Source organism: Solanum verrucosum, unplaced genomic scaffold (assembly GCF_900185275.1).
Source record: "Solanum verrucosum unplaced genomic scaffold, falcon-dt-bn FXZP01000150.1, whole genome shotgun sequence".
Lineage (NCBI taxonomy): Eukaryota > Viridiplantae > Streptophyta > Magnoliopsida > Solanales > Solanaceae > Solanum > Solanum verrucosum.
In genome coordinates this window covers 706,280-733,366 of record NW_026020371.1, presented here as the reverse complement: position 1 = coordinate 733,366, position 27,087 = coordinate 706,280, and the positions used below count along the sequence as shown (strand labels likewise).

At 31.6% G+C, this 27,087-nt stretch overlaps 1 protein-coding gene across 1 annotated transcript in view; it reads right to left on the bottom strand.

Moving 5' to 3' along the window:
• Positions 1-27,087, bottom strand: part of LOC125838370 (cycloartenol Synthase-like) — a 41,568-nt gene that overhangs the window by 7,093 nt on the left and 7,388 nt on the right. The window contains exons 12-16 of the mRNA XM_049517447.1: positions 26,997-27,043; positions 26,754-26,897; positions 26,482-26,659; positions 25,968-26,048; positions 25,217-25,300 (exon numbers count right to left, since the gene is read on the bottom strand). Of these exons, the coding sequence (XP_049373404.1) occupies positions 25,217-25,300; positions 25,968-26,048; positions 26,482-26,659; positions 26,754-26,897; positions 26,997-27,043 (534 nt within the window). The remainder of the gene's footprint in view (positions 1-25,216; positions 25,301-25,967; positions 26,049-26,481; positions 26,660-26,753; positions 26,898-26,996; positions 27,044-27,087) is intronic.

Below are 27,087 nucleotides of genomic sequence, written 5' to 3'. Positions count from 1 at the left end.
CAAATGTTGCATCTCCATCTACTCAAGAGAGTTCAAGTGAAAGACCGCATAGGATGAGGAGCATCCAAGAACTCTATGATAACACAGAAGAAATTACTAATTTTGATTTTTTGTGTTGCCTCTTTGTTGATAGTGAACCAATGAATTTTGATGAAGTTGTTACTGACAAAAAGGTGGAGACAGGCCATGAAAGAGGAGATTCAGTCAATAGAGAAAAGCAACACTTGGGAGTTAACAACTCTTCCCAAGGATCATCGAGCAATTGGAGTCAAATGGGTATACAAAGCAAAGAAAAATGCCCATGGAAAGGTAGAGAGATACAAGGCAAGACTTGTGGCTAAAGGCTATAAACAATGGCATGGCATCGACTATGAGGAAGTCTATGCACCTATTGCCCGCATGGAGATGATCCGTCTATTGATCTCTTTGGAGGCACAAATGAAGTGGAAAATCCATCAACTATATGTCAAATCAGCATTTTTGAATGGACATCTTGAAGAAGAAGTCTATGTTGAGCAACCATTGGGCTTTGTGGTTAAAAATCATGAAGATAAGGTGTTGAGGTTGAAGAAAGACTTATATGGGTTGAAGCAAGCTCCACGAGCTTGGAATAGTCGCATTGACAAATACTTTCAAGACAATGGGTTTACTCGTTGTCTCCATGAATACGCTCTTTACATTAAAGTTCATATTAATGGAGATATTTTGCCTGTTTGTCTTTATGTTGAAGATCTCATTCTAATGGGTAACAACCCAGTTTTATTTGAAGCTTTCAAGAAAGCTATGTCCCTTGAGTTTGAGATGACGGACATAGGGCTCATGTCATATTACTTGGGCCTAGAAGTGAAGCAAATAGAGGAAGGCATCTTCATATCTCAAGAAAGCTATACAAAAGAGATTTCGAAGAAGTTCAACATATTTGATTGCAACCCTGTGAACACCCCAATGGAAAGTTTAACAAAATTCTCAAAGTTTGATGATAGAGAAAAGGTGGACTCCACTCTGTTCAAAAGTCTCGTAGGAAGTCTAAGGTACTTGACATGCACGAGACCAAATATACTCTTTGTGGTTGGAGTAGTAAGTCGCTTCATGGAAGCTCCTACCTCCACTCACTTGAAGGTCGCTAAAAGAATTATTCATTACCTAAAAGGTACGATCGACCTTGGACTATTTTATTCTTCTGATGATGATTTTAATCTTGTGGGATATTGTGATAGTTATTATGCAAGAGATGTTGATGATAGAAAAAGCACATCTGATTTTGTGTTTTTCTTGGGTGATAGTGTTATTTCTTGGAGTTCAAAGAAACAATCAATTGTTACTCTCTTGACTTGTGAAGCTGAATATGTGGCAGCGAAATCATGTACATGTCATGCTATTTGGTTGAGGAGATTGTTGAAGGAACTCAGTTTGCCGCAAATTGAAGCCACAATGATTTGTGTTGATAACAAATCTGCGCAAACACTTTCAAAGAATTCAGTGTATCATGATGGGAGCAAGCACATAGACACAAGGTATCACTTTATTCGAGAATGCATTGCCAAGAAAGAGGTAGAACTCAAGTATGTGAAATCTAATGATCAAGTTGTGGATATCTTTACAAAGCGTCTTAAGTTTGAAGATTTTCAGAGATTGAGATCAAGCATTGGAATAAAGAAGAAAAATCAAAATTAAGATAGAGATTTGTGGGGTCCATATATATATTTTGAAGTCATCATTTGCTGCATTAGGCAAACAACATTAGTCTTCCATTGCTGCAAAATTGCAACAATGTCAAAAAGCATAAAAGTTGTTTACCTACAAGTTTGAATTGTTAGTTTCCATTGATGTCATTAGTGACATCAAATGGGCATAATTTTTCTTATAAATAGAGCACTTATGTTCATTTGTAAGGACTAAGTGCTCTATTTATAAGGACATACCAAAATAGAGAAGCAATAGAGAGTAGAGAGAGTAATCCACAAACTATTTCTTAGTTTGAGAGAAAATAATGTGGAATTAAAATTATTGTGAGTTGGAAGAAATAAAAAAGTGTTGAGTAGTAGTCTTTTGACACTACCAAGTTTTTCATCAATATTATTGCTTTACTTATTCGGGTATCATATTTACCCATTTTAATATTTGGTGTCGTTGTTACTATCTTCCTATTGCTATTTAGTTTGGACATTATCCTAGGTGTGATAATCATTTTGTCCAATAGGAGTATCTTATTTGCTCCCTTTATTCTTTTCAGTATTATCATGATGTAAAAGCAAAAATAATTGACATGGAACTAATGTTATTTGCCAAACTGAATACCTCCAACCATGGATATGACCTTGACAGTTCATATGTCCCAATGCTACCATCAGGATTCTGCAGATTACATCATAGAAAAAGACTTCATTAATAATTCAATGAAATATGTAGTTTCATGAGAATTAGAAAAACCAAATGCAATTGATGTAACTATCAAGAATCCAATTGCAAGAGTCATCAAAAGTACGGGTAGGCATAAAGCGAAAGAGAATGAACAAAAATCGACATAACTGAAATTTTCAATTTCACAGTTGATATCTTTATAACCTTGGTTCTTCAGTTCGGTGTTAAGTTCAAGGGTTCAGTTTCTCGATTAACCAAAGAACCAAAGTTTTTAAAAAAGATTTTAAGCCCTTCAGTCCCTCACCCAGTAACCCATAGCATAGCCTTAGCGCAACGAATTATCACTTTCCTCTGCTTACATTTTAGCTTATACAATCATGCATATTATTATGTTAAATAATTTTCCTCTGCTTACATATTAGCTTATACACCCATGAAAGTGGCTCCATTTCAGTTAGCAAAATCGACAAATAGAAAACCAAAAAGCTTAATGGGACTTTTGGCGAAACTAAACCAAGCCGACTGATGCCAACCCCTAATCAAAAGGTTGATCTAATGAGGAAAAAAAATACATTTCCGATTACGAGAAAAACTGCTTTTACCTGTAATGACAGCATAACATTTACAGCATCATACATACTATTTGCCTTCAATGGTTCACCAACGATTTCCAAAGGTAGTTTAGAAAGTAAAAGTCATGCCTGATAGACATGGCATAGGGAGATTAGATTACTACAAATGATAATGTCTCAATGAGTCATGAAGGTTTCACAAAAGTGCCTACTTTAAGTCCCTCCGCAGTACAATCTGAAATAATCCAACCATGATCAGCAGTAGAGAAAGGCCAAGCCCCTTTTGAAATATGACGATACCAGAAATCAAGATTGCCTAGGCAATCATCTAACACCTTTATGCAAAAGAAAGAATCTAGCAATTAATAAACCCAACACTGGAGATGAAAATGAAGATAAATAAGGAAAAAGTGACACATATATATGCTAAATAACAAAGGCATTACTTGTGAGTCTTTCATGAACTTATGTGCTTTTCTCAAGGTTGGACCATATTCTTCAACGAGGTTTGTTGAAATGATTGCTTGAATAGCAAAAGAAGTATCCCATGATTGACTTCCATTTGATCCCTGAAATTTGGCATTCACATCATCTTTAGCCTACTAGAAATTAAAAAAGGCAAAAAATGTTAAACAATTAATATCAGAGTAATTTTAGTGGGAATTGATGAAATTCTTACAATGCAGAACAGTACTACTTTTGGAGAACAACAAATTAGAAGTTAAAGACATGAATATTATGAAATGAAGTTACTAGACCTGCATTTTCATTCCATCTTCAGCAATCCATAGATAATTATATAATCGTGGAAGATGCAACTTAAAAGCTTCCGAATTAGGATCTTCAGCCCAGCAACAAAGCATATTTAAAACCTATACATGAGGGATATTCAATTTACGCAAAAAGGAAAGGGAAGAATATAAGATGTAGCTCTATCTCTAACTTAGAAGATAAGACTAGAGATGAAAGTTATATATGATCAATTTTATGGATCTTCGTTGACCATGTTACTCCATTTAAACTAATCTTAGGCAGATATTATATAAAATAAAATTAAAAGAAGAAAAAATTCTATATGTTTTCTGAAAAGCTAAACAACTCTTTGAAAGCGTAAGACGTGAAGAAAAAGTGCTAACATGACTCCATCATGTGCTTTCTCTAACAAAAGAAGTTAAGCTTTAATTAATCAATACCTTGTTCATGGACCCTATGCATATATAGTGAGTATTTTCATCTTCATAATGTATGTGGTCCATTACAGTGCTGAGAGCTTTTTCCCTCAACTTTTTCCAAGGCCAATGCATAAACATAGGTTCGATGAGCTTGTCAAGAAATGCCCAAAGGATATCCTGTACTAGAGGATGAGGGTAGTAGAGGTCTCCCTGTGGAAATATTATGTATAAGGGAGTAGAAACACAAATATGTGACTTAGAATTGCAGTAGTTACTGTTCAAACTAACCTTTGCACATTCATTGCGTGCTTTATTCCAATTGATTTCATCATAAGGGACTGTGAAGAGCTCATTTCTCAAAGACGAAACTATTGGTGTGATTGGTCCAACAAACTTTTTACCGTATAAGTAGGACATTGGTAGATAAACCATCCGACAATGACTCCACATCCTTCCTAAAAGAGTGAACAAAATAAATTACTTCATTTTCATGAAGAATATATGAAGAAAATCAAGCCTTGTATTTCATATTTTGCCAGACACAAAAGATACTTTAGATCCTCCTTTTAAGTATATTATCGTCAAGTAATGCACAAATAAAACCACATACTAACCTGGATGAAATGGAAGGAAATAAGGAAGAAGCCATATCTCTGGAAGAAGTGGATTGTTCCCAGACCAATCAAATACTCCAAGCACCTAATGAATCAGTAGAAAAAGAAAATTAATGATAATCAAGACTGCAAAGATGTAAGAAAGAGCAAGTAAAAGTTAAATTTACTGAACTGAGAGCCACATTTTCCCCCATGAGGCTATTGCAGTGGCACTACCATGGTCCAAAATCCATTTGCGGCCCTTCTCCATTGCCCCTTCTCCACCATTAGCTCCCTCACCAAGCAACCTCAGAGTTACATAGCTCATAACAGAACCAAACATGGTACTGTGACTTTCAATATGCAAACCCCACCCACTATCACAGTTCTGTCATTTAATGTTTAGAATAAACGGTAAAGAAAGTTTCAACTACAGAAGTATTCAATTAATATAATAGAATAAGATGAAATGTAATGTACATGCCTGATGATTGTAGATATAACGGCATATCTCTCGTATATGCTCTTTGGATAACACTGCATTCAGTGCCCCAGTAATAGATAAAACAATAACCTATACCATTAAAGGAATGAATAAAGTGAAGTGTATAATAATATTGACCAACCACATATCTAATAAAGACAACGCAAGAAAAGAATATTATCAAACCAGGCATTTGACACATTGGTCCTCCACAATCTCCTACCCAATGACCATTATGAGCTTGTAGAGTAGAATAAAATTTTATGGCTCTTCCTAAGGTGGTAGCTACATTATCTTCTGTTATATCTTCAATGTCTTTGAGTTGAACTTGGGGCACATTTGTACCAAGGGGGTTCTTCTTTGAAAACTGAAATTCAGAAAATAAAACAGACAAGAATGTGAGAACAATGAACAAACTACTATGCTTCTCCTAGAACACTTACTAAAAGAATCTATAAATGTCATGTTTCCAAGTGTGTATTTTAATATTGAAGTGCATCATGTACTAGTGGATATAAAGTGGGAAAGTAATGTCATTATTTTTTTAGCTCATACAACAACTATTACATGTTTTTCACATAATTTTCTACAGATTACTTCATTACATCTTAAATTACTATCCACTTTCTTGACATTTACCTGTCAAAGATATCCTACATCTATATAAACGATGTTTTTCTTGGTGTGGTAAAGATGATAACAATGAAAAGTATTATATTATTGTTCAAATACAAATTAGTTCATTAGTTAGTTAACTAGTTAACATTGTTCATTAGTTTGTTAACAATGTTTACATGTTAACGGATTAGTTAGTTGATGAGTCTGTTGTTCAACTATGAGCTATCAATAATTAGTTTGTTTGTTATCTCAATTCCTAGCTATAAAAGCACAAGTTGAGAGTCACACTTTGTATGCTATTGCAGTTAAACATCAATAAAATTCTCTCATTTCTTCTACATTCAGTTTTCTATCTAGATTCATCAATGAACTGATGAGCTCATTAGCTCATAGTTTTCACATGGTATCAGAGCACTGAGGAATCGATGATGGTTGTGCATGAGCAAAGTCTTAGACGAGAGCAGAGTCTTCTCCTTCAATAATTTTTTCTTTTGAGCATTCATCAATGGTGCTTAAAATCGATCAAAGTGATCCTCTTTACATCGGACCATCAGACGCTTCAGGAGCTGTATTAATTCCCATAAAATTGACTGGATCAGAGAACTATGGGATCTGGAGCAGGTCGATAAGGATTGCACTTCTAGGGAAGAGAAAGTTTGGTTTTGTGACTGGAGCTTGTACTAGAGGATTGTACACTGATGAGCTTCATGAACAATGGGAAACATGTAATGCGATTGTATTGTCCTGGCTTATGAACACTGTTAATGATGATCTACTCAGTGAAATCGTGTATGCAACTACTGCATTTTCAGTTTGGGCAGATTTGAAAGAGCGATTTGACAAAGTGAACAGAATGAGAATCTATCGGCTGCATAGGAAACTCACCACACTCACACAAGGTACAGATTTTGTATCACATTATTTCACTAAATTGAAAACATTATGGAGTGAATATGATGTTGTGATACCAAATCCTTGTTGTACATGTCCTCAATCGAAAGATTATGTTGATCATCTGTAGCAACAGAGGTTAATTCAGTTTTTAAGTGGTTTAAATGACTCTTATGATCAAGTTAGGAGATAGATCTTGTTGAAGTAAACTACACCTTCCATTAATCAGGCTTATGCTATGGTTATTGAAGATGAAATTCAGCATTCATCAGTTGTTATTAATGTAGTAGAGAAACCAGAATCAATAGCACTTAATGTGAACAAAAATCAAGGAAAAGAGTATTACAAAGGGAAGAGATGTGACTTTTGTCATTTCACTGGTCACACTAAGAAGAATTGCTACAAGTTGATTGGTTACCCAGAGGATTGGAAGCAAAGGAGAAAGTCTGGATCAGGCTATGGAAATGGCAACACACGCAGTGCATCAAACTCTACCAATGGAGGTAGTTATGGTAGACAGTCCTCTACTAACAATGTGAATTTGAGAAATGCAGGAAACTCTAATGACTATGGAGGACAGAACTCAACAAACAATGCATCTGATAGCCATTGTGATTACTCTCAAGGAACTTTCATTAATCAAGATGAGAGCAGGGCTTTCTTTGCAAAAGGTCATGCATTCACAGATCATGAATACAAGCAGATACTAAACATGTTAAACAAAGAAGGACAAAACTCTAAGCAGATCAACATGGTAGGTATAACTACTTGTTTAATGTCAAATAATTTCACTCAGGATTGGATCATAGACTCTGGTGCAACTCATCACATTATAGCAGACAATCATTCACTCACAAAAAGTCAGGTGTTAGCTAAATCACAGAAGAACCAGGTACACTTGCCTACAGGAGACAAGTTAGACATTAGTCACATTGGTGAGGCATCTGTGTTTGATAACAAGACAGTGAAGAATGTTCTACATGTTCCAAACTTCAAATTCAGCCTATTATCAGTTTCAAAAATCACAAGGGAATTGTCTTGTTTTGTATCATTCTATTCTGATTTTTGTGTATTTCAGGACCTCTTCAGTGGCAAGGTGAAGGGTATTGGTAAAGAAGATGGAGGTTTATACATGTTCAAAGGTAAAATTCCACCACCACACAAGCAAGAAGTTACATGTCAGAAGAAAGTGACTACTACAAGAGCAATAGTCAAAGATGTTGATCTGTGGCATAGGAGGCTTGGAGATCCTTCTGTTCAAGTCCTGAAGATTTTAAAGTTAGTTCATAACAATAAAGACAGTGAAGTCCTTCTAAATGTTCAATTTGTCCATTAGCTAAGCAAACTAGACTTGCATTCCCTATCAGCAGCTCTAGAGCATCTGTAAGTTTTGATGTTGTTCATATGGATGTTTGGGGTCCCTATAAGACCCCTACTATGGATAAGAACACTATTTTCTAACAATTGTATATGACTATAATAGGTTTGTATGGACCTACCTGCTGCAATTGAAATTTGAAACCATTGTTGCCATCAAAACTTTCCTATTAATGGTCAAGACTCAATTTAATTCTCATGTTAAAGTTGTGAGGTCTGATAATGGTACTGAGTTCTTTAACTCTCAGAGCACAAAGTTATTTCAGGAGCTAGGCATTCTACACCAAAGTAGTTGTCCTCATACACCTCAACAAAATGGTGTGGTAAAGAGGAAACACAGACACATTCTCAACATTGCTAGAGCTATCAGATTGCAATCACATTTGCCTATTAGATTTTGGGGCTACTGTATTAAGGCTGCTGTCTACTTAATGAACAAGTTACCTTCATCTGCCATTGAGAACAAAAGTCCTTATGAAATGTTTTATGCCAAACAACCTTTTGTCTCTCATTTAAGGACATTGGGATGTCTTTGTCATGCCTTAGTATTGGCAAAAGGTGATAAGTTTGCAGAAAGGGTTGTCCCTGCTATTCTCATAGGATATTCAGAGCTTCAAAAGGGATATATATTGCTGGACATTAAATACAATAAAATCTCTGTACATAGAGATGTGATTTTTCAGAAAGATGTTTTCCCTTTTGCACAAGTGATGCCACAGACACAGCCACCATTCACTGTTTCTGACTCTCCTTTAGAGTTGGATAATTGTTTCAATCTAAATGATGGAGTTACTCACACTGATACTGCTAGGGATCCTCATATTGAAGACAGCGTTGTGTTGGATAGTGAGGATGTTCAACATGATAGTGAAATTTCAGAAGAATTCACTTGTGAGAATTCTCCATTACAAGTTGTTTCTTATCAGAATCCTATTATGCCTACAGATCCTCCCATGAGAAGGACCAGAAGAAGCACTAAAGAGCCTACTTGGATGAAAGATTATCCTACTGTTGGCAAGAAGCAAAGTAGTACTAGGCATCCTTTGATTAATTCTCTATGTTATGACAGCTTAACACCATCTTATAGAGGCAATCTAAGTAAAGTGTCTGATTCTGTGGAGCCCAAACACTTCAGAAAAGCAGTCAAAGATGATAGATGGATACATGCCACAAAGCAAGAGATACAGACTCTTGAAGATAACAAAACTTGGATGGTAGTTGATTTACCACCAGGGATGCATACAGTGGGATCTAAATGGGTGTATAAGGTAAAATATAGAGCAAATGGTGAGATGGAAAGGTTTAAGGCCAGGCTGGTTGCTAAAGGATATAGTCAGCAAGAAAGATTGGACTATCATGATACTTTTTCCCAGTTGCAAAGATGGTAACAGTTAGATGTGTGATTGCTCTAGCAGTGTCTAAGGGTTGGAATCTCTATCAAATGGATGTCTACAATGCATTTCTCCAAGGTGATATAGATGATGAGGTATATATGGAGATGCCTGAAGGTTTCAGAAAGCCAGAGGAGACAAAAGTTTTCAAGTTACGTAAGTCATTATATGGGCTTAAACAAGCCTCTAGACAATGGAACTTAAAACTTACTACTGCCTTGTTGTCTGCTGGTTTCAATCAGAGTGCACATAATTATTCTCTTTTTACTCTCAAGAAAAATGAAGGACTTGTCATTGTCCTAGTTTATGTTGATGATTTATTAATCACAGGCAACAATGCTTAGCTGATCACAGAAGCTAAGGAGAATCTACATCAACAATTCAAGTTAAAAAATCTAGGGGAGCTCAGATATTTTTTGGGAATTGAAGTGTTAAGATCCTCTAAGGGATTTGTTTTAAATCAAAGGAAGTATGTTTTAGAACTTATTGTTGATGCAAGGCTCACTGGTGCTAAACCTACTCTCAATCCTCTTGAATCAAACCTAAGACTCACCTCAGTGGACTATGATTTGGTGAATGGGGTTACTGGATATGAGATCATTTATGACATTACAGCTTATCAGAGATTAGTTAGTAAGCTTCTTTATGCTAATATCACTAGACCTAACATTAGTTATGCAGTACAAACTCTCAGTCAGTTCATGCAGTCTCCTAAAAGGTCACATTGGGAAGCAGCTACAAAAGTAGTAAGATACTTGAAGGGCACAGTAGGCCAAGGTGTTTGGTTGCAAGCTAAACCTGCCACTATGTTAACTTGTTGGTGTGACTCTGATTGGGCAAGTTGTCCAAATACTCGAAGGTCTACTACAGGTTATGTGGTGAAGTTTGGTGATTCCTTGGTGTCCTGGAAATCTAAGAAACAACATACTATCTCTAGGAGCTCAGTTGAGGCCGAATACAGGAGCATGGCTTTAGTTGTATCTGAGATCACCTGGTTGTTGGGGTTATTTACTGTGTCATGAGTTCCTATTCAGGTGCATGTGACTCTTTTTAGTGACAGTAAGTCAGTCATTCAACTTGTCGCTAATCCAGTTTTCCATGAAAGGACTAAGCATATTGAAATTGACTGCCATTTTATCAGAGACAAGATCAAAGCAGGGGTGATAGACACTGTACATGCTCCTACTCAACATCAAGTTGCAGACCTATTGACCAAAGGATTAACTCAATCTCAACATTTGCATCTTCTCATCAAGCTTGGTGTGCTTAATGTCATGCACCCTTTAGCTTAAGGGGTGTGTTCAAATACAAATTAGTTCATTAGTTAGTTAACTAGTTAACACTGTTCATTAGTTAGTTAACACTGTTTACATGTTAACGGATTAGTTAGTTGATGAGTCTGTTGCTCAACTATGAGTTGTCAATAATTAGTTAGTTTGTTATCTCAATTCCTAGCTATAGAGCACAAGTTGAGAGTCACAATTTGTATGTTGTTGCAGTTAAACATCAATAAAATTATCTCCTTTCTTCTACATTCAGTTTTCTGTCCAGATTCATCAATGAACTGATGAGCTCATTAGCTCACATTTTTTACAATTATAGATAAGAAAAAATATTTTTGTACTTGGGCTAAATTCATCCCTAAACTATGGCCTAAATATAAGGTATATTATTTCAGTGAACAAAAAACATCCTTGTACTTTTTAGAACCTCCTTCCATCCATCTCTGTTAAAAATCTCACGGCACAAAAACAAATATGCCAAGCACGTAGCTTTACCCTTAAATAAGGCTTCAAATCTTACAGTTTCTTTTAATCAGAACAACAAAGAATATCAAATTCACCCCAATACCATAGAATGATAAGTGTTGTTAGTCCAGGTTTACGCACCACTCCCAGAAAGTCAACTTTCTCTTAACTTTAAATAGGAAATTATATATTTAGAGAGGTGAATCAGAAATTAGAGTCAATATAATATTTAAATCTTAGTAGTTATTTCTAAGTGTTCTTAGGAAACTATAATGTCTTTCAGAATAATGACAAAAATGACGAAAACATAAATCAAAGGAAATTTTTAAATGACAGCATCTGATTGAAAATTTCGTCAAAAACACTTTAGGCTATTTTAGAACTAAAAAGCTAAGTTTTTGAAGCCTCTTGCTTGCTGGATCCTGGAGGTGGAAGACAATCAGGACTCGGGTGGGAAAAGTCACACATCTGGCACATTTCTTTTTTGGTTGGTTGGTTGGTGTCGTTAGTTTCTTAGTGCAATTAATTAATAGAAGGATGGATCTTGCAATTTTTTAAATAGTATAAGGATGTTTTTTGTTTATTAAGATAAAATAACGATGTATTCTATATTTGGGCTATAGTTAGCCCAAAACTCTTGGATCAGGCTCCCCTCCATTACCCTTTCCCTCCATTTCGTCAAGTGCACCCCTAGATAAGAGACATGTGTCTTATTTAAAGTTTAAAGGTTAAGATTATATTATATTAACAAATATCATAAACATAGTTAAGTCAACTAATTTCAGAAAATTACTCTCTAAATTTGATAAAAAATTACAAGCATATTCCCTACAAAATTTTATATTTATTAATATCATTAATTTCATCTTATATTTTATATTTAAATATTAAAGTTTATTATATTTAATGTGAGAATCAACTAAATAATTTTCTGTACTAGTAAACTTTATTCTTGAAATATTATACTACGTTGAGCAACGAAGAAAAAAAAGTGAAGAATTATCAATATTGAAAAAAAAACCATAAAATAAAAGAACACGAAACAAAAATAAAAAATAAAAAGACAAAAGGCTTTTAGAATAAACGATATCAAAATCATTCCAAGGAGAAAATGTGGTTATTGTACGTTTGAAGGGGAAAATATACGTTTTTTTTAAATATTCGTTTATATTCTTATTTTTGTGAAATAAAAGAAAATATTGTTTTAAATACAAATATTTTTGAAGATTACTATTTATCACATTAAATATAAATGTTTCATGTTCTACAATTTTAATATTTAAATATAAAAATATAAGATGAAATTAATGCTATTCATAAATATTAAATTTTGTATGAAATATATTGTAATTTTTACCAAATTTAGAGAGTAATTTTTTAAAATTAGTTGACTTAACTATGGTTATGATATTTGTTAATATAATATAATCTTGACATTTAAACTTTAAATAAGACATGTGTCTCTTATCTAGTGGTACACTTGACGAAATGAAGGAAAGGGGTAATGGAGGGAAGCCGGATCCAAAACTCTTTATAATTAAAGGTTGGTGTATTTAATGACAGAGAATTGAGACCAAGAAAAATATCCTTAATTCTTTAACTTATTCACTATAAAATAGATAATTTTATGTTGAAAGAAGATGTTCTTATTGGTGGACTATTTTGGATTCTTCAAGTAATTCTGAGTTGTTTAAATTAGATGACATTATGTCGGAGTTTTGCCTTTAATGTGATTTCTGCATTTTTGAGAATGTTATAAAAAAGAGAGTATTATATGTGTATATATTAGTTTTGGAATAAATTGTTAAATTAGGTCTTAGACCTAACTCACACCCCAAAAGCTAGCTCAAAGGGAGGAGGATTGCCCAAGCCTTATAAGGAGTTCACCCATCTCATTAACCACAGATGTGGGACTTTTGTCATTCTTTAACACCCCACCTCACGCCCAGTGCTTAGCATCTGGTGCGTGGGCAATTTTGATTTTGGGGGCCCAACATCGGGTGAGACGGGCCCTGCTCTGATACCATGTTAAATTAGGTCTTAGACCTAACTCACACCCCAAAAGCTAGCTCAAAAGGAGGAGGATTGCCCAAGCCTTATAAGGAGTTCACCCATCTCATTAACCACAGATGTGGGACTTTTGTTAAATTAGGTCTTAGGCCTAACTCACACCCCAAAAGCTAGCTCAAAGGGAGGAGGATTGCCCAAGCCTTATAAGGAGTTCACCCATCTCATTAACCACAGATGTGGGACTTTTGTCATTCTTTAACATAAATCACATGTTTTGTCTACATATAATTTGATTATGTTTTGCTCTAATATGAGTGTTATCAAAAAAATTATAAAAACACGTCGAGTAATTGTTTTGACATATAATATTTGAGTAAGATAAATTTCATTCTTCGAATGAAAAATAGAGAAATGAAAACTTCCATGACAAGTCACATTATCAAATCTTACTAAAAGTGGGATGCTCCAAAGATGAAATGTTCGATTATCATTTTACCCCTAGACTAAATTAAACATCTAATTAATTAAATAATATTATTTTAATTATTTTTTGAATTGTAAGTTATTTATTAGAAAGAGAATGTGGAAGAACAAGAGTCAATTAGGATTTCTAGAATTCTATATAAGTACATAAATCAAGGTTTTTCCCCTTTAAATCTTACATTAAAGAATATGAAAAGTTGTAGCTAAATCAATATATACCACTACCAAATACAAATTTGTCATCTTGAATTCTTCCAATAGCATTTCTACCTACCCCTATGGTAAAAATTTCTTCTTTTTCCATCTTCTATTGTTTGTTTGTAAGATTTTTATCAAATTACAAAGGATTGTTTCAATTCTATTTCTTTATTTATGATTGTTTCTCTTTCTGGATTTCTTGTTACTATTTTGTGTAGAAATATAAAATCACTATACGTATTGTCTTGCAGTGTATCCGGTGCTATTTGGCTTGGAGTAATTTTGATATTCTCAACTAATTACTAATAATTGTACTTATTATGTTCACAACTATAATGTTTTGGAAATACAAATGGACACAAGAGATGATTTTGTTTTTTAATTTTATTTTGCTTTTGCTTAAACTAATCAATAGTTGAGGTGTCTATATTCATGAATTCAGATGAAGATAAAAGAGATAAAAACAGAAAAATTTAGGATGAAGTTCTAGGTACAAACAACTAAATAATCTCTTTTAATGCTATGAAATTATTTGGTGAATTAAAATAAACCTTTTTTACTTAATGCATACTAATTGAACCATTTAAAAAAAAATTGTCTAATACTCTGAACTATTTTATTTTATTCATCTAAATGATTGTTTTGCTTTTAAAATTAATAACGATATTCTTTGCATTTAATTCTTAAAGCTGGTGTTGATTTTTTTTTATAAACCAACTAAATTAATTTATGATATGAGAGTAACAATAAAGTGTATAGCAAGTTTGACATCTTCACTTTATTTAATTAGAAATACCTAAAAGAATTTGGAGGAAGAAGAATTCATAAAGTTAGAAATATCAAGTATGACTTCTACATTGTCCTACAATGACTAAGTTTGATTACCTTATATTTACATGAACCAAATTCATTTGATTCAACATTTTTGTGATTTTTTTTATAAATTATACATGCAAGGTTTGGTTCATTACTTTAAAGTTGTGCATAGGATAGATCAAATATTATAATGTTATAATTTCAACCTTATTTTAAGGGAAACAAATAGTAAGATAAATTGAAGGTTAAGTTGGTATTACATTAAAATATAATATTTATTTAACTTTATAAGAGTTTTTAATTATTGACGTATGGAATTATATTAAAAGTGGGATGCTCCAAACTACAAAGTTGGATTACCATTTACCCCTAACACTAAATAAAATGTTATAATAATAAAATGCTAAATAGTAATCATATCATAATTTGCTAAATGCTAAAAGTGGGAAGGTGTTAAGTCAAAATTTGCTCATATAATAATAATAGTAATAATAATGAGATTACTTTACTAATATTAAAAGTAGGAAAACATAAGTTTAAAATAAAATAAGTACAAAATTGTACATTAAATTAATCAACGTTACTCCCCTAACCTAAATACCGATTCTATAATATTTTGTACCAAATAATAAATTTACCATCAAATAAATGACAATAATCAATTAAATGGGAAGTGACCACATATTAACGAATTAATTACGTTTACTGAGAATCTCGAAGGTTGGAAAAATAAAATTTGAAATGTTCATATTCATCTTATCTATTCAATAGATCTTTTCTTTATTTATTTGTCTATTAAGTCAAAATGCCTCCTCTTGCTATATATATTTCATACCTATCCACATTTTCTATGGTTCATGTGTTTTTCATTTTTCGAATTATTAGATCCTCAATTATATTAGAAAATATTATTTTATTTTTTTTAGTTGATTTTCCTTTGATAGTTATTTAAACAGTATTTGAATGTTCAACTTTTTGGACACTATTTACCGTTGCAACAATGAAATTTTAGTCAAGGATGTATAACTGAGATCAAACATGAGAGTGAATTCCTATAATCTTATAACAAGCTTCAAGAAAGTGAGTTTGTGTTTATTCTACATCAATATAATTGTAATGGCTTATTTTTTTGTACGTGTGTGGTATTTTATTATTAATATTATTTCCTTATATTTGGTAATTCATAATATTGAAAGGTATAACTTTATCTACACAGAGTATTTGACATAATTATTGGGATAAGACACAAGTACCTCCTTAGACTATGACCGAAATCGCAGAGACACACCTAAACTTAACTAAGATCCACTTACTCACCTAAACTAATTTAAAATGGAATAAATATACCACAAACGCTGACATGACATAGAGTGTGTGCACACTCTCTTGAAGGCAAGTGATAAGTGCATAATTGGACATGTCATTTTTTTATTGGTAATTTTATAATTAGTTATAACACATATTTATTGATATTAAAACTTATATATATTTAGTTATTTTTATTTCTTTCTTTGTAAAATATTTATTTTAATTTCTTTTCACTTTAAACTTTTTTAAAATTAATTTATTATATTTTCACTTTAAATTATTTTTAAAAATTGTGTGTATTATTTTTTTTAAGAAATAATTTAAAAGTGTCCTTTAATTTTAACGTTGTGATTTTTTTATATTTAATTTGATTTTCATCACTTATTTTGATATCCATTCAAAATTAACTTATTTTAAATACAATACATTTGAAATTAAATTTCAAATCAAATCAAAACGAAAGACAAAGAAAATAAAATCAATAGAAAAATAAAATAAAAAACAATGAATGTAGGTTAAAAAAAAAGTTTTGATACAAGGTAAAAAATGTGTATTAACTTAGTTTAAATACAGGATAAAGAAAATGAGAATAATTTTTTTAAAAAAAAGATTAAGAAATTTTTTTAAATTTTTTTTAAAAAAATATTTACACACGTGGCGGGCGAGTGTATACAAACACAACTAACTTGGGTGGTTGAAGGAGCAACGTCAGCACAAAAGGTGCACAAAATACGAAAAAAATAAATTTTAGGGGGTAATAGGACCTTGGTTAAGTTTAGATGTGTCTTTGAGATTTCGGCCCTAGTCTAGAGGAGTACTTATGTCTTATCCCAACATTATTCATTCTATAACTTAGAAATAAGCAATATATATGATGCTAAATTTGTATGTATTTCCATCTCTCTATGTATATATAAAAGGTGTTCATTTTGACATCAATTCAAGGTGTTCATTTATTGATTGTTGCAGTTGAACTTCATTTGAGGATTCATGAATGGGGTAAGAATAAAGATGATGTTGTTTCTCATCATAAATGGTCATGTCATACAATAAACGACGAGTCAAATTCTGAGGGGACGTTAGTTAAAAATTAGTGTATTGCACGTGTAATACGATAGCCTTATAGTTGAAAGTTAGATTACAAAAGGGCTCTATAAAAGTTAAGTGACATTTTCCTCTATTTAATTTCTTTTGGGAAAAGGGTCAAATATGCCCCTAAACTATTCGAAAAGGTCTAGATATATCCCCCGTTTAAAGTTTGGCTCACTCATGCCCTCGCCGTCTAACTTTTCATCTAGATATGCCCTTATGTGCGTTAAATGTCAAATGGAATTGCCACGTCATTTTTACATTACCACATGGCATTTATATATATTAAAGGGAAAAGGGTCAAATAGACCCCTAAATTATTCGAAAAGGTATAGATATAACCCCCTTTTAAAACTACCCGATCAGTTTTCAATAGTTTTTTTAATTTTTTTTCGATAAATCCCGAAAATGAGTAATTGACTAATAAAAAATAGTAAAATATGAAAAAAATATATATAAAATTAACGCCAAAAATTCAGAAATAAATATAGTAACCTTAAATTCAACAATTTCAACAATTTTTTAAAATTTTTATTTTTTTCGATAAATCATGAAAATGAGTAATTGATTAATAAAAAAAATATGAAAATGACTTTATGCTGAATTTTTAGGTTATATTTTTCATATTTTTATTAATCAATTACTCATTTTAGGGATTTATCGAAAAAAATAAAAATTTTAAAAAATTGTTGAAATTGTTGAATTTAAGGTTACTATATTTATTTGTGAATTTTTGGCGTTAGTTTTATATATATTTTTTCATATTTTTCCTATTTTTTATTAGTCAATTACTCATTTTCGGGATTTTTCCGAAATTTTTTTGTTGAAAACGGGTCGGGTAGTTTATTTAAAAGGGGGTATATCTAGACTTTTCAAATAGTTTAGGGGTATATTTGACCATTTTCCCTTTAATATAAATGTCACGTGGTAGTGTAAAAATGACGTGGCAATTCCATTTGGCATTTAACGCTCATAAGGGCATATCTAGACGAAAAGTTGGACGGCGAGGGCATGAGTGAGCCAAACTTTAAACGGATGTATATCTAGACCTTTTCGAATAGTTTAGGGGCATATTTGACCCTTTTCCCATTTCTTTTTAATACATTTATGGTATTGAAAAGAAAAGTTAAGTCACTAAATTATTAACACTCTTCTTTTTTTTTCTTCCGTTACATCATTAGACTCTTTTTGTTCTTTAATTACACATGTCATTCGAAATCTTCAAAAATTCTTAGTTATAACTTCATAACAAAAAAAGTAAAAGGATTCTTTTCTTAAATTTTGAAAATACTATGTACAAACAGACACATCATATGCATTCACCATCTCATATTTTAAATTTCAAGTCCAAATTCTTCATAGTCTGAATTTTATAGAAATAAGTATAATGTAATGATGTCACATACCAAGGCATTAACAATACAAGATCATTTTGTAATTTTAGTTGAAGCTTATCATGGGGTGAAATAAAAATAAGAAAGAAAATAAGGACCGTGAATTCTTCAATAATTTTGATCTGAAGCTACGTGAACTCTTGTGTCAACATAATTTTCTTCTTATGCCATTTCCCTTTGTATTGGAACCTTTTAATTTTATATTAAAAATTAAAATACTAAGAGTTTTAGTTTAAAAATGATTTAGGGGTAATTTTCCATAAACTTGGAAATTGAAGAATCTGAATGAAAATAGGCACAAAGTGGGAAGTATCCACATTTGTACGTAGTAAGAGCTGAAAAAGAAAATGAAAGTAGACAGTAAGATAAAAAAAAATGATGATATACTCTTGTTATTATAATATTTATAGAAAATAATACCCCATAATGTTGTATATTTTTATTCTTAAATTTAAAGCTAATATTCATATTATTAGATTTGGTGTTATATAATCTTAATTGATTATACGTATTTTAGTATCTCTTAGTTGTCAAACAAATAAGTAAAAATAAAATTATAATATTAACATAAATGGTTGTGTTTGTATAGAGAAAACATCTATATATTTACTAGAATATGTCTTAGTCTAGAAGACTATATTTCGAATCTCTATTTTTCTTTTGGATGCAAATGTAGGTTTTATACATATACATATTAATCAATGCAAGCTTTGGCATATCTATAAAAATATATCATGCGATAAATAATCATCAACATAAAATTATGTTTGTACAAATTTTATAAAACAGTAGGAGACAAACGTGCAATGCACGCTTCTCATAACTAATATTGAAAAAAATGTGAAATACAATTTTGTTGTTGTATGAGACTTGTAACTTCTTTTGATTTTAAAGTGTTTATGATTTATTTTGAATTTAAAGTGAAAATGTAATGATTAGGAAGGTCATTTTTAGAATTTTTGTAAAATTATTAATTTACCCCTCCCGATAGTCGTCTCGAGTCATTTCTGATCGGTTTGTGAAGTTGATTTTGTGAAATTTTTGAAAAGCTATGATTTTTGAAAGTTTTGAGTTTTGGAAAGTTTAAAGTGGTCAAAAGTGTTTTTTGGTGTCAAACGGAGTTTCGAGTCTCAAAATGGAATCTCATCAGTTCCGAAATGGGAAATTTGGTCTAGGTGAGTCGTCGTTTTCAAATTTAGAGTTGTTTCATGGATTTGAGGTCTTATGTTGAAAGTCGATTTGGATACCATTCAGAAGGGGAAAGCTCATGTGCCAGAGTGATTATTTGGGTTATTGACACAAGTGAACTTCTAGACCTTTAATTTGTCAAAGCTTGTAGAATCTTGTACTTCCATGTTGTATGTTTTGGGGAGGAATGGAAATTAGTGATGGGTCGGATTGTTCATTGATTAATATTAATAATAAAAAAGGGGAATAATGAAAAAGGTAATGTGACAGTACGTCTCGTTCTTCGAGAGGGTCCTTTGCTAGCGAGGACACCAAAAATGATGAAGAAGCCAAATACATAGACTCCACCCTTTAGCATCCCTTTAGTGAACTTATATGGTTTTTTGTGACTAATTTTAAAGACTTTATAAGTCTTTAAATTATGATTTAGTGTTTATGAATGTTTAATGAAGTTTGTTATTATATTATGTGTATTATGTTTATTGTTTGGTTTGTTATGAATGGGTTGAATTGAATGTAGGGATAATGCATAAGTACCCCCTAAACTATGAACGAAATCGCAATGACACACCTAAACTTAAAGAGGATCCTATTACCTCCTAAACTATTTTAAAATAAAATAAACACACCTCAAAAGTTGATGTGCCAGAGAGAGTGTGCATACTCTCTTGAAAGCAAGTGAAGACCAAAAAAATTGAAAATATATTCTTTTTTAATTGGTCTATTTACAATTAGTTAGTACACATAATTATTAACATTAAAACTTTTATATATTTTTTTTATTCTTTTAATTTTTTCTTTGTAAAATATTTAATTTAGTTTCATCCTCACTTTAAACGTTCTATTTTTTTTCTCTTTGATTAATTTCTTATCTTTTCACTTTTAATTACTTTTTTAAAAAAAATTACGTATCTTTTTTTTAAAAGTGTCCTTTTAAATTTTAACGTTTTAATTTTTTTATGTTTTATTTGATTTTCTTCACTTATTTTGATAATTGTTCAGATTAACTTATTTTAAATACACCACAATTGAAATTAAATTTGAAATTATGCATTATGCATTGAATATATATGAAATTGTAATTTATGTGCAAATAGGCAGCAGAAATTGCTAAAAAAAATTGTAGAAAAGCGACGATCAATGTCCTTTAATTTTGTCTATCGTTTTTTTTTAAACAAAATAATGTCGTATGTCGCTTATTTCAAAGATTAAAAAAATAACAACAAAAACGACGCAGTCCGTCATTCCAAAAGACGTTGTCCGTCGCTTTTCGAGAAAAGCGACGAGTCACTTTTTCATTGATTTTGACCAAAACAACATCATAGTCTGTTGGTTTTGACCGACGTTTTTCAAGTATTTTTAGTATTGTCAGGGGCGGCTCAAACCAGTTGGTGGCCTAATGCCAAAATTAAACTAGAGGCCTTAAAAAAAATTTAAAAATTATATATGTTTTTATTTCAAATCTATTTTTCTAACTTTTTGAGATGCAAAGTTATTTATAATTTTTGTGTAGTCAATCTCTTCTAATAATTCTTTTTCAATCGATAATATAGCCAAACCACTTAATCTTTCTTGAGACATTGTTGATCTTAAATTAGATTTTATTATTTTTAATTTTGAAAAACTTCTTATGGCTGAAGCGATTGTTGCAGGAATTGTTAACATTATTCTATAAGCAATGCAAGCATTTGGAAAAGAATCAAGTATTTTTATTTGATTAAGTATCTCAATTAGAGTATTGTCTTCTACTTGTATGATTTTTCTTAACACTTTTAATTCAGAAAATAAGTCTAAACCATCAATATCCCAGTGAGTATTATGTTTTAAGGAACATTCTAGATTAAGACAATATTTTTTTGAATTCTCATCATCTAATGATCTCAATTTTTTCCCACTAAATAGAAAACCAAAAATATTTTCATATACTTCAAATTGTTCAAATCTAAAACATAAACTATATTTTTTGAAAATTATCAATAGAACAAGTAAATTATTAAGTTTTGATTAAGAGAGATGTAAGATCAGAAAAGAAAAAGAGAGAAGAAATAGAAGAGAGGAAGAGAGAATGATAGAATATATAAAAATAAATTAGGTAAAAAAAAAAAGATAACTTGTACAATTAAAAAAGTAAACATTGAAAATGTAAAAAGTAATAGTCATATCAAATCATCTCATTAATTTCGTTTGAATTTAAAGTCTTAGTTCTATTTTATTTTATTTTAGTTTAATCCTACCTAAAAAACCAAAAAATGGGGCCCCCTAAATTTGGGGCCTAAGGCCAAAGTATTTTTTTCAAAGCTTATCAGCCGCCCCTGAGTATTGTATGTATAGTATATCAAAATATCATTTAATATGTCAGATGGAAAATTGTCAAAAATAAATATATTTAAATGAAGTAAAAAATAATTAAAATGAAGGAAATAATAACATAAGGACAAGAGCATGCGGCAAACTTAAGAGTGATGACTCCACCTGATGACGCATAAGAAGATCAGAGCTGTGTTTAGTTTCAAAACGATTGTTGTGAAACTCTGTGCGAAACTTCTCTATCTCTGCCAGGTCTTCCAGAGACCCGAGATTTGGATCAAACTCCCACACCTGCCTCCCTATGTGTCTGTTTAACGTTCGAAGCCATGGACTACCTCCTTCACCAACCTTCAACTTCCACATTCTTCTAAAACAAAATTATTCTAACTGGAGAAAGAAAAATGTCTTAGTTTACTCAACTTGGTGTAAGAAGGAAAGATGGTGAAACGCAAAGTGTATTTAAAGTAGAGAGTGATGTTCTAATGTTGAAGTATGACTATTTGAATTACGCGGCCAAACTTGGACCATTTTCTCTTACTGAATTTTTTTTAATTAGCGCTTTAATGAAGCGGCTCACAATGCATATATATTATTAGATATGTTTACTTTTTCTATTCACTAAGATATTTTCTCCCGTAATATTTTCCTAACCAAACAATTACTTAAAGTATAACAAAAGCAGGGGCGGCTGATAAGCTTTGAAAAAAATACTTTGGCCTTAGGCCCCAAATTTAGGGGGCCCCATTTTTTGGTTTTTTAGGTAGGATTAAACTAAAAAAAAAAACTAAGACTTTAAATTCAAATGAAATTAATGAGATGATTTGATATGACTATTACTTTTTACATTTTCAATGTTTACTTTTTTAATTGTACAAGTTATCTTTTTTTTTTTTTACCTAATTTATTTTTATATATTCTATCATTCTCTCTTCCTCTCTTCTATTTCTTCTCTCTTTTTCTTTTCTGATCTTACATCTCTCTTAATCAAAACTTAAGAATTTACTTGTTCTATTGATAATTTCAATTTTCAAAAAATATAGTTTATGTTTTAGATTTGAACAATTTGAAGTATATGAAAATATTTTTGGTTTTCTATTTAGTGGGAAAAAATTGAGATCATTAGATGATGAGAATTCAAAAAAATATTGTCTTAATCTAGAATGTTCCTTAAAACATAATACTCACTGGGATATTGATGGTTTAGACTTATTTTCTGAATTAAAAGTGTTAAGAAAAATCATACAAGTAGAAGACAATACTCTAATTGAGATATTTAATCAAATAAAAATACTTGATTCTTTTCCAAATGCTTGCATTGCTTATAGAATAATGTTAACAATTCCTGCAACAATCGCTTCAGCCATAAGAAGTTTTTCAAAATTAAAAATAATAAAATCTAATTTAAGATCAACAATGTCTCAAGAAAGATTAAGTGGTTTGGCTATATTATCGATTGAAAAAGAATTATTAGAAGAGATTGACTACACAAAAATTATAAATAACTTTGCATCTCAAAAAGTTAGAAAAATAGATTTGAAATAAAAACATATATAATTTTTAAATTTTTTTTAAGGCCTCTAGTTTAATTTTGGCCTTAGGCCACCAACTGGTTTGAGCCGCCCCTGAACAAAAGTAAATGATCAATTTTAGATTTTCTATCATCTATAAGACGTACCTAACCTATATGTACAACTACTTCGATAAATTAATATACTCTGACTTCTAAGCATGTCTTGATTAGTATTATATAAATAAATTGAATTTCTTATATTTTGCTTGAGTTATCATAAACATTTTTATAAATTGCAACCATCACGACGTACTCCATCGAGCAAGAGATATTTTCCTTCTAAATCATATGAAACAGAAAGGGAAAAGGGTCAACATGCATGTCGAAGCTTAATGTTTAGTGGAGTGTATAATAGAGATTATTTAAAAAAAAATAAAAATGAAAGAATCAACTTTTTAAACAATTTCCATATATTAGTTTTATAGGTAGATCAATTGATAAAATCATGTCAAAATATTATACTTCTCTTTGTTGTTTAATTTACCATCATTTAAAGTTTGCAATTGTTAACTTTTATGTGACATCTTGATATTTCCATCCCAACAAGCTAAAGACAACTCATAGTGAGTTCAAACCAAATTGCAATAAATTATTATTTTTTTAAAAAGAAAAAAGGTTTAAACATGTCATCGAACTCTGAGAAAGAAAAGGCTCATCTGTATTATCATCCGTTAAAAGTTTGGTTCATCTATATCATTTCATAAACAAATAATGGCATGGATGAGCCTTTTCTCAAACGGAAATGAGATAGATAAGCCAAACTTGTAATTGATGGCATAAATGAGCCTTTTTTTCAAAGTTCAATGGTATATTTGAGGTTTTTCCCTTTGTTTAAAAATTTGCAATGATTAGTTTTCACATGATGTCTTGTTGTTTAGATCCCAACATGTATAACTTACAAAGTAAATAATATAATGTTATAGAGATAAATATTTAAAACTAAAATAGAGAAATGAACATAATATGTATACTGTTGTGGGTTCAACTCCACAAGGCATGTTTGTGATAAATAAAAAGTGTTCAATTTCACAGATTGATTGATAAGTAACAAGTATTCATTGCTTGTTCAACTAGAAACTCATTCAGCTTCAGAACGAAATGCATAAGCTGTGAAATATATATAGTTCACTGATAACTGTCACTCATTGAGGCTTAAGTAGCTGAGACTGATATTGTCCTAGAGCCCAAATTGGGAAGATGTTCCTATATGCAGAATACGATATCATGCAATTCTTGTTGAACACCCCGCTTATCTCCTGCATCCAAAATTCAACATTATCAGTAAATATATATGGAAAACTCAATCTCAGTAAGAGTGAAATATCTTCTCAGAAGATAAAGTCGGAGTCTTCTTTAGACAAATACACGGTTTGGCCTAACCTATACTCTAGCTCCGCCCACTAGATATTGAGTGTTCCTTTTCTTTGAATATCCCACACAAAAACAATGAAAAAGGTACATTGTAACTTTCTGATAAACTTGTTAAACATCTCCAACTTCCATTGTTTATTCGAGGAGGAACAATTAAAAGGCTGAAATGAAATACAAAATGGGCCAACCTCCTCAATACTTCACCACTTTTGAAGTTGATTTAGAAACATGTATGTTTTTAAGTTACAAATCTTAGTGACTGACTGCAGAATTACCTGCTGAGGAAAATCTCCATTTTCAAGCTGAGAATTTATCAATACCTTTGCTGCACGGTGTAATGGAGTTGGATCCCTATCTCCCTGCACAACAAGATATAATACTTTTTAGTGGTTATCACGAAACAAATGACTTCATTGATTTTATCTAAAGCACAAAGTAATGCAGCTAATTAGAGTAGTGTACACACATCAAGAAGTTGATAACGAGAAAGTAGCGGAGAAGTGCATCACTTTTCGGCCTGAAGACCCATAACTTGGTTGCAGTCTTATTTATCATTTATGAAATTTCATAATTAGACAATTTCTTGCAGTTAACATGCAGAGGCGGTTTCTGGATTTTAGCCTCTAAGGTTACTAACATTTTCTTTTCATATCTCCATGAAAAAAAGAAAGAGAGATTAGTTTGTTACTGCTAACAATCACAGAATTTTTCCAATGGAATAATTAACCATTCCCTCAACATCACTTCGAAGTTTTCATCAATCGGTAGTCTATATTACTTCAATGATAGTTAAGTTTATTACTGCTAAGAATATAGACTTCATGATAGTTGAACGGTCAACTATCATGATATTCTTACCAGTAATAAACTAATCTTTCAAACTAATGGAAATTAGCTTTGGTTCAGAAGAAATCAGATCATAATTTATTTAATGGCTTATTGGTCCTCAAAACTCTTACAAGACAAGCTGCTTTAACCAACAGCTCCTCAGAATGAGCTATATTTGCGGTGGAAAATTATTTATACCTGTCCAGCTTCAATAAGAGCCAGCATAGCCCATGCAGTACAAACACTGTGAGATTTGTTACCCTTAAGATTTGTATACACCTATAAGAGTAAAAAAAATATTGAAAGTTACAACGCAGAACTGAGAGGAAAAAATAACTCCAGCAATTGCAAATACTAATTTAGAGTTATGTACATTAGTTGAGATGAAATAGCCCCGACATAGTTATCAATTTGATTGTAACATTTTTCTATTCGTCTATCTAACACGATTACTAAATTAGTTGATTATATATGTATTACATTAATGATTTCTATGATATTTCAAGTTCTAAATCAAAGAGTTTTTATCCAGCCGGAGAAAGTGAAATACAAGGTATTACAAAACAAGAAGCAAATTTGAAGAATGTTATCTTTCTAGTATGTTTACTTAAGACTCACATTTATTGTAGAGAACAGATGTTAAAATTTACATGACATATGCATTTTCCACCATGCATTGAAAGATCGAGTACAAGGTATGAATGACTTTTACCTTGTTTTGACAAGACAGATAACTCTCTCCCCATCCACCAGACACTACTTGTTTTGATAACAGAAAATCACAGGCCTTACGGATGTTATAAGAATTGTTGAAGTTCCTCCCAGCATCCAGCAGGCCCTTCACCCCGAACCATGTGCCATACGTAAAGCAAACTCCCCAACATCCATACCTAACCATAAACCTCAAGATTAAGTGAATACTAATGGTTTTACTGGCCAAAGAGGGGGGAAAAAAAAAAGAAACAGGCTTAAATAAGAACTAACCAGGAGCCATCTGCTTCTTGTATCTTTTCAATGAAGGCGGCACCTTTTTCAATACAACGCTCCACATCTTCTTTCCGATACCCAGGGTATAATTTCTTAAATGCTGCCAAAGCTTGAATTATAGCTGAGGTACACTCTACGTAACTGCAAATATTATTGGGGTTAATGTTAAGATCTAGACTTTTTAGCACACACCTCAAGTAGTTTAGTGGATGAAACAAGATACAGGTGTAGATGCCTTACGGATAATCAATAACAATATCACCGAAAGTCTCAGCAGGGTTGATTATCTGAAGGAGGAAAACACAATGCAACATTAACAAAGGACTTGCAT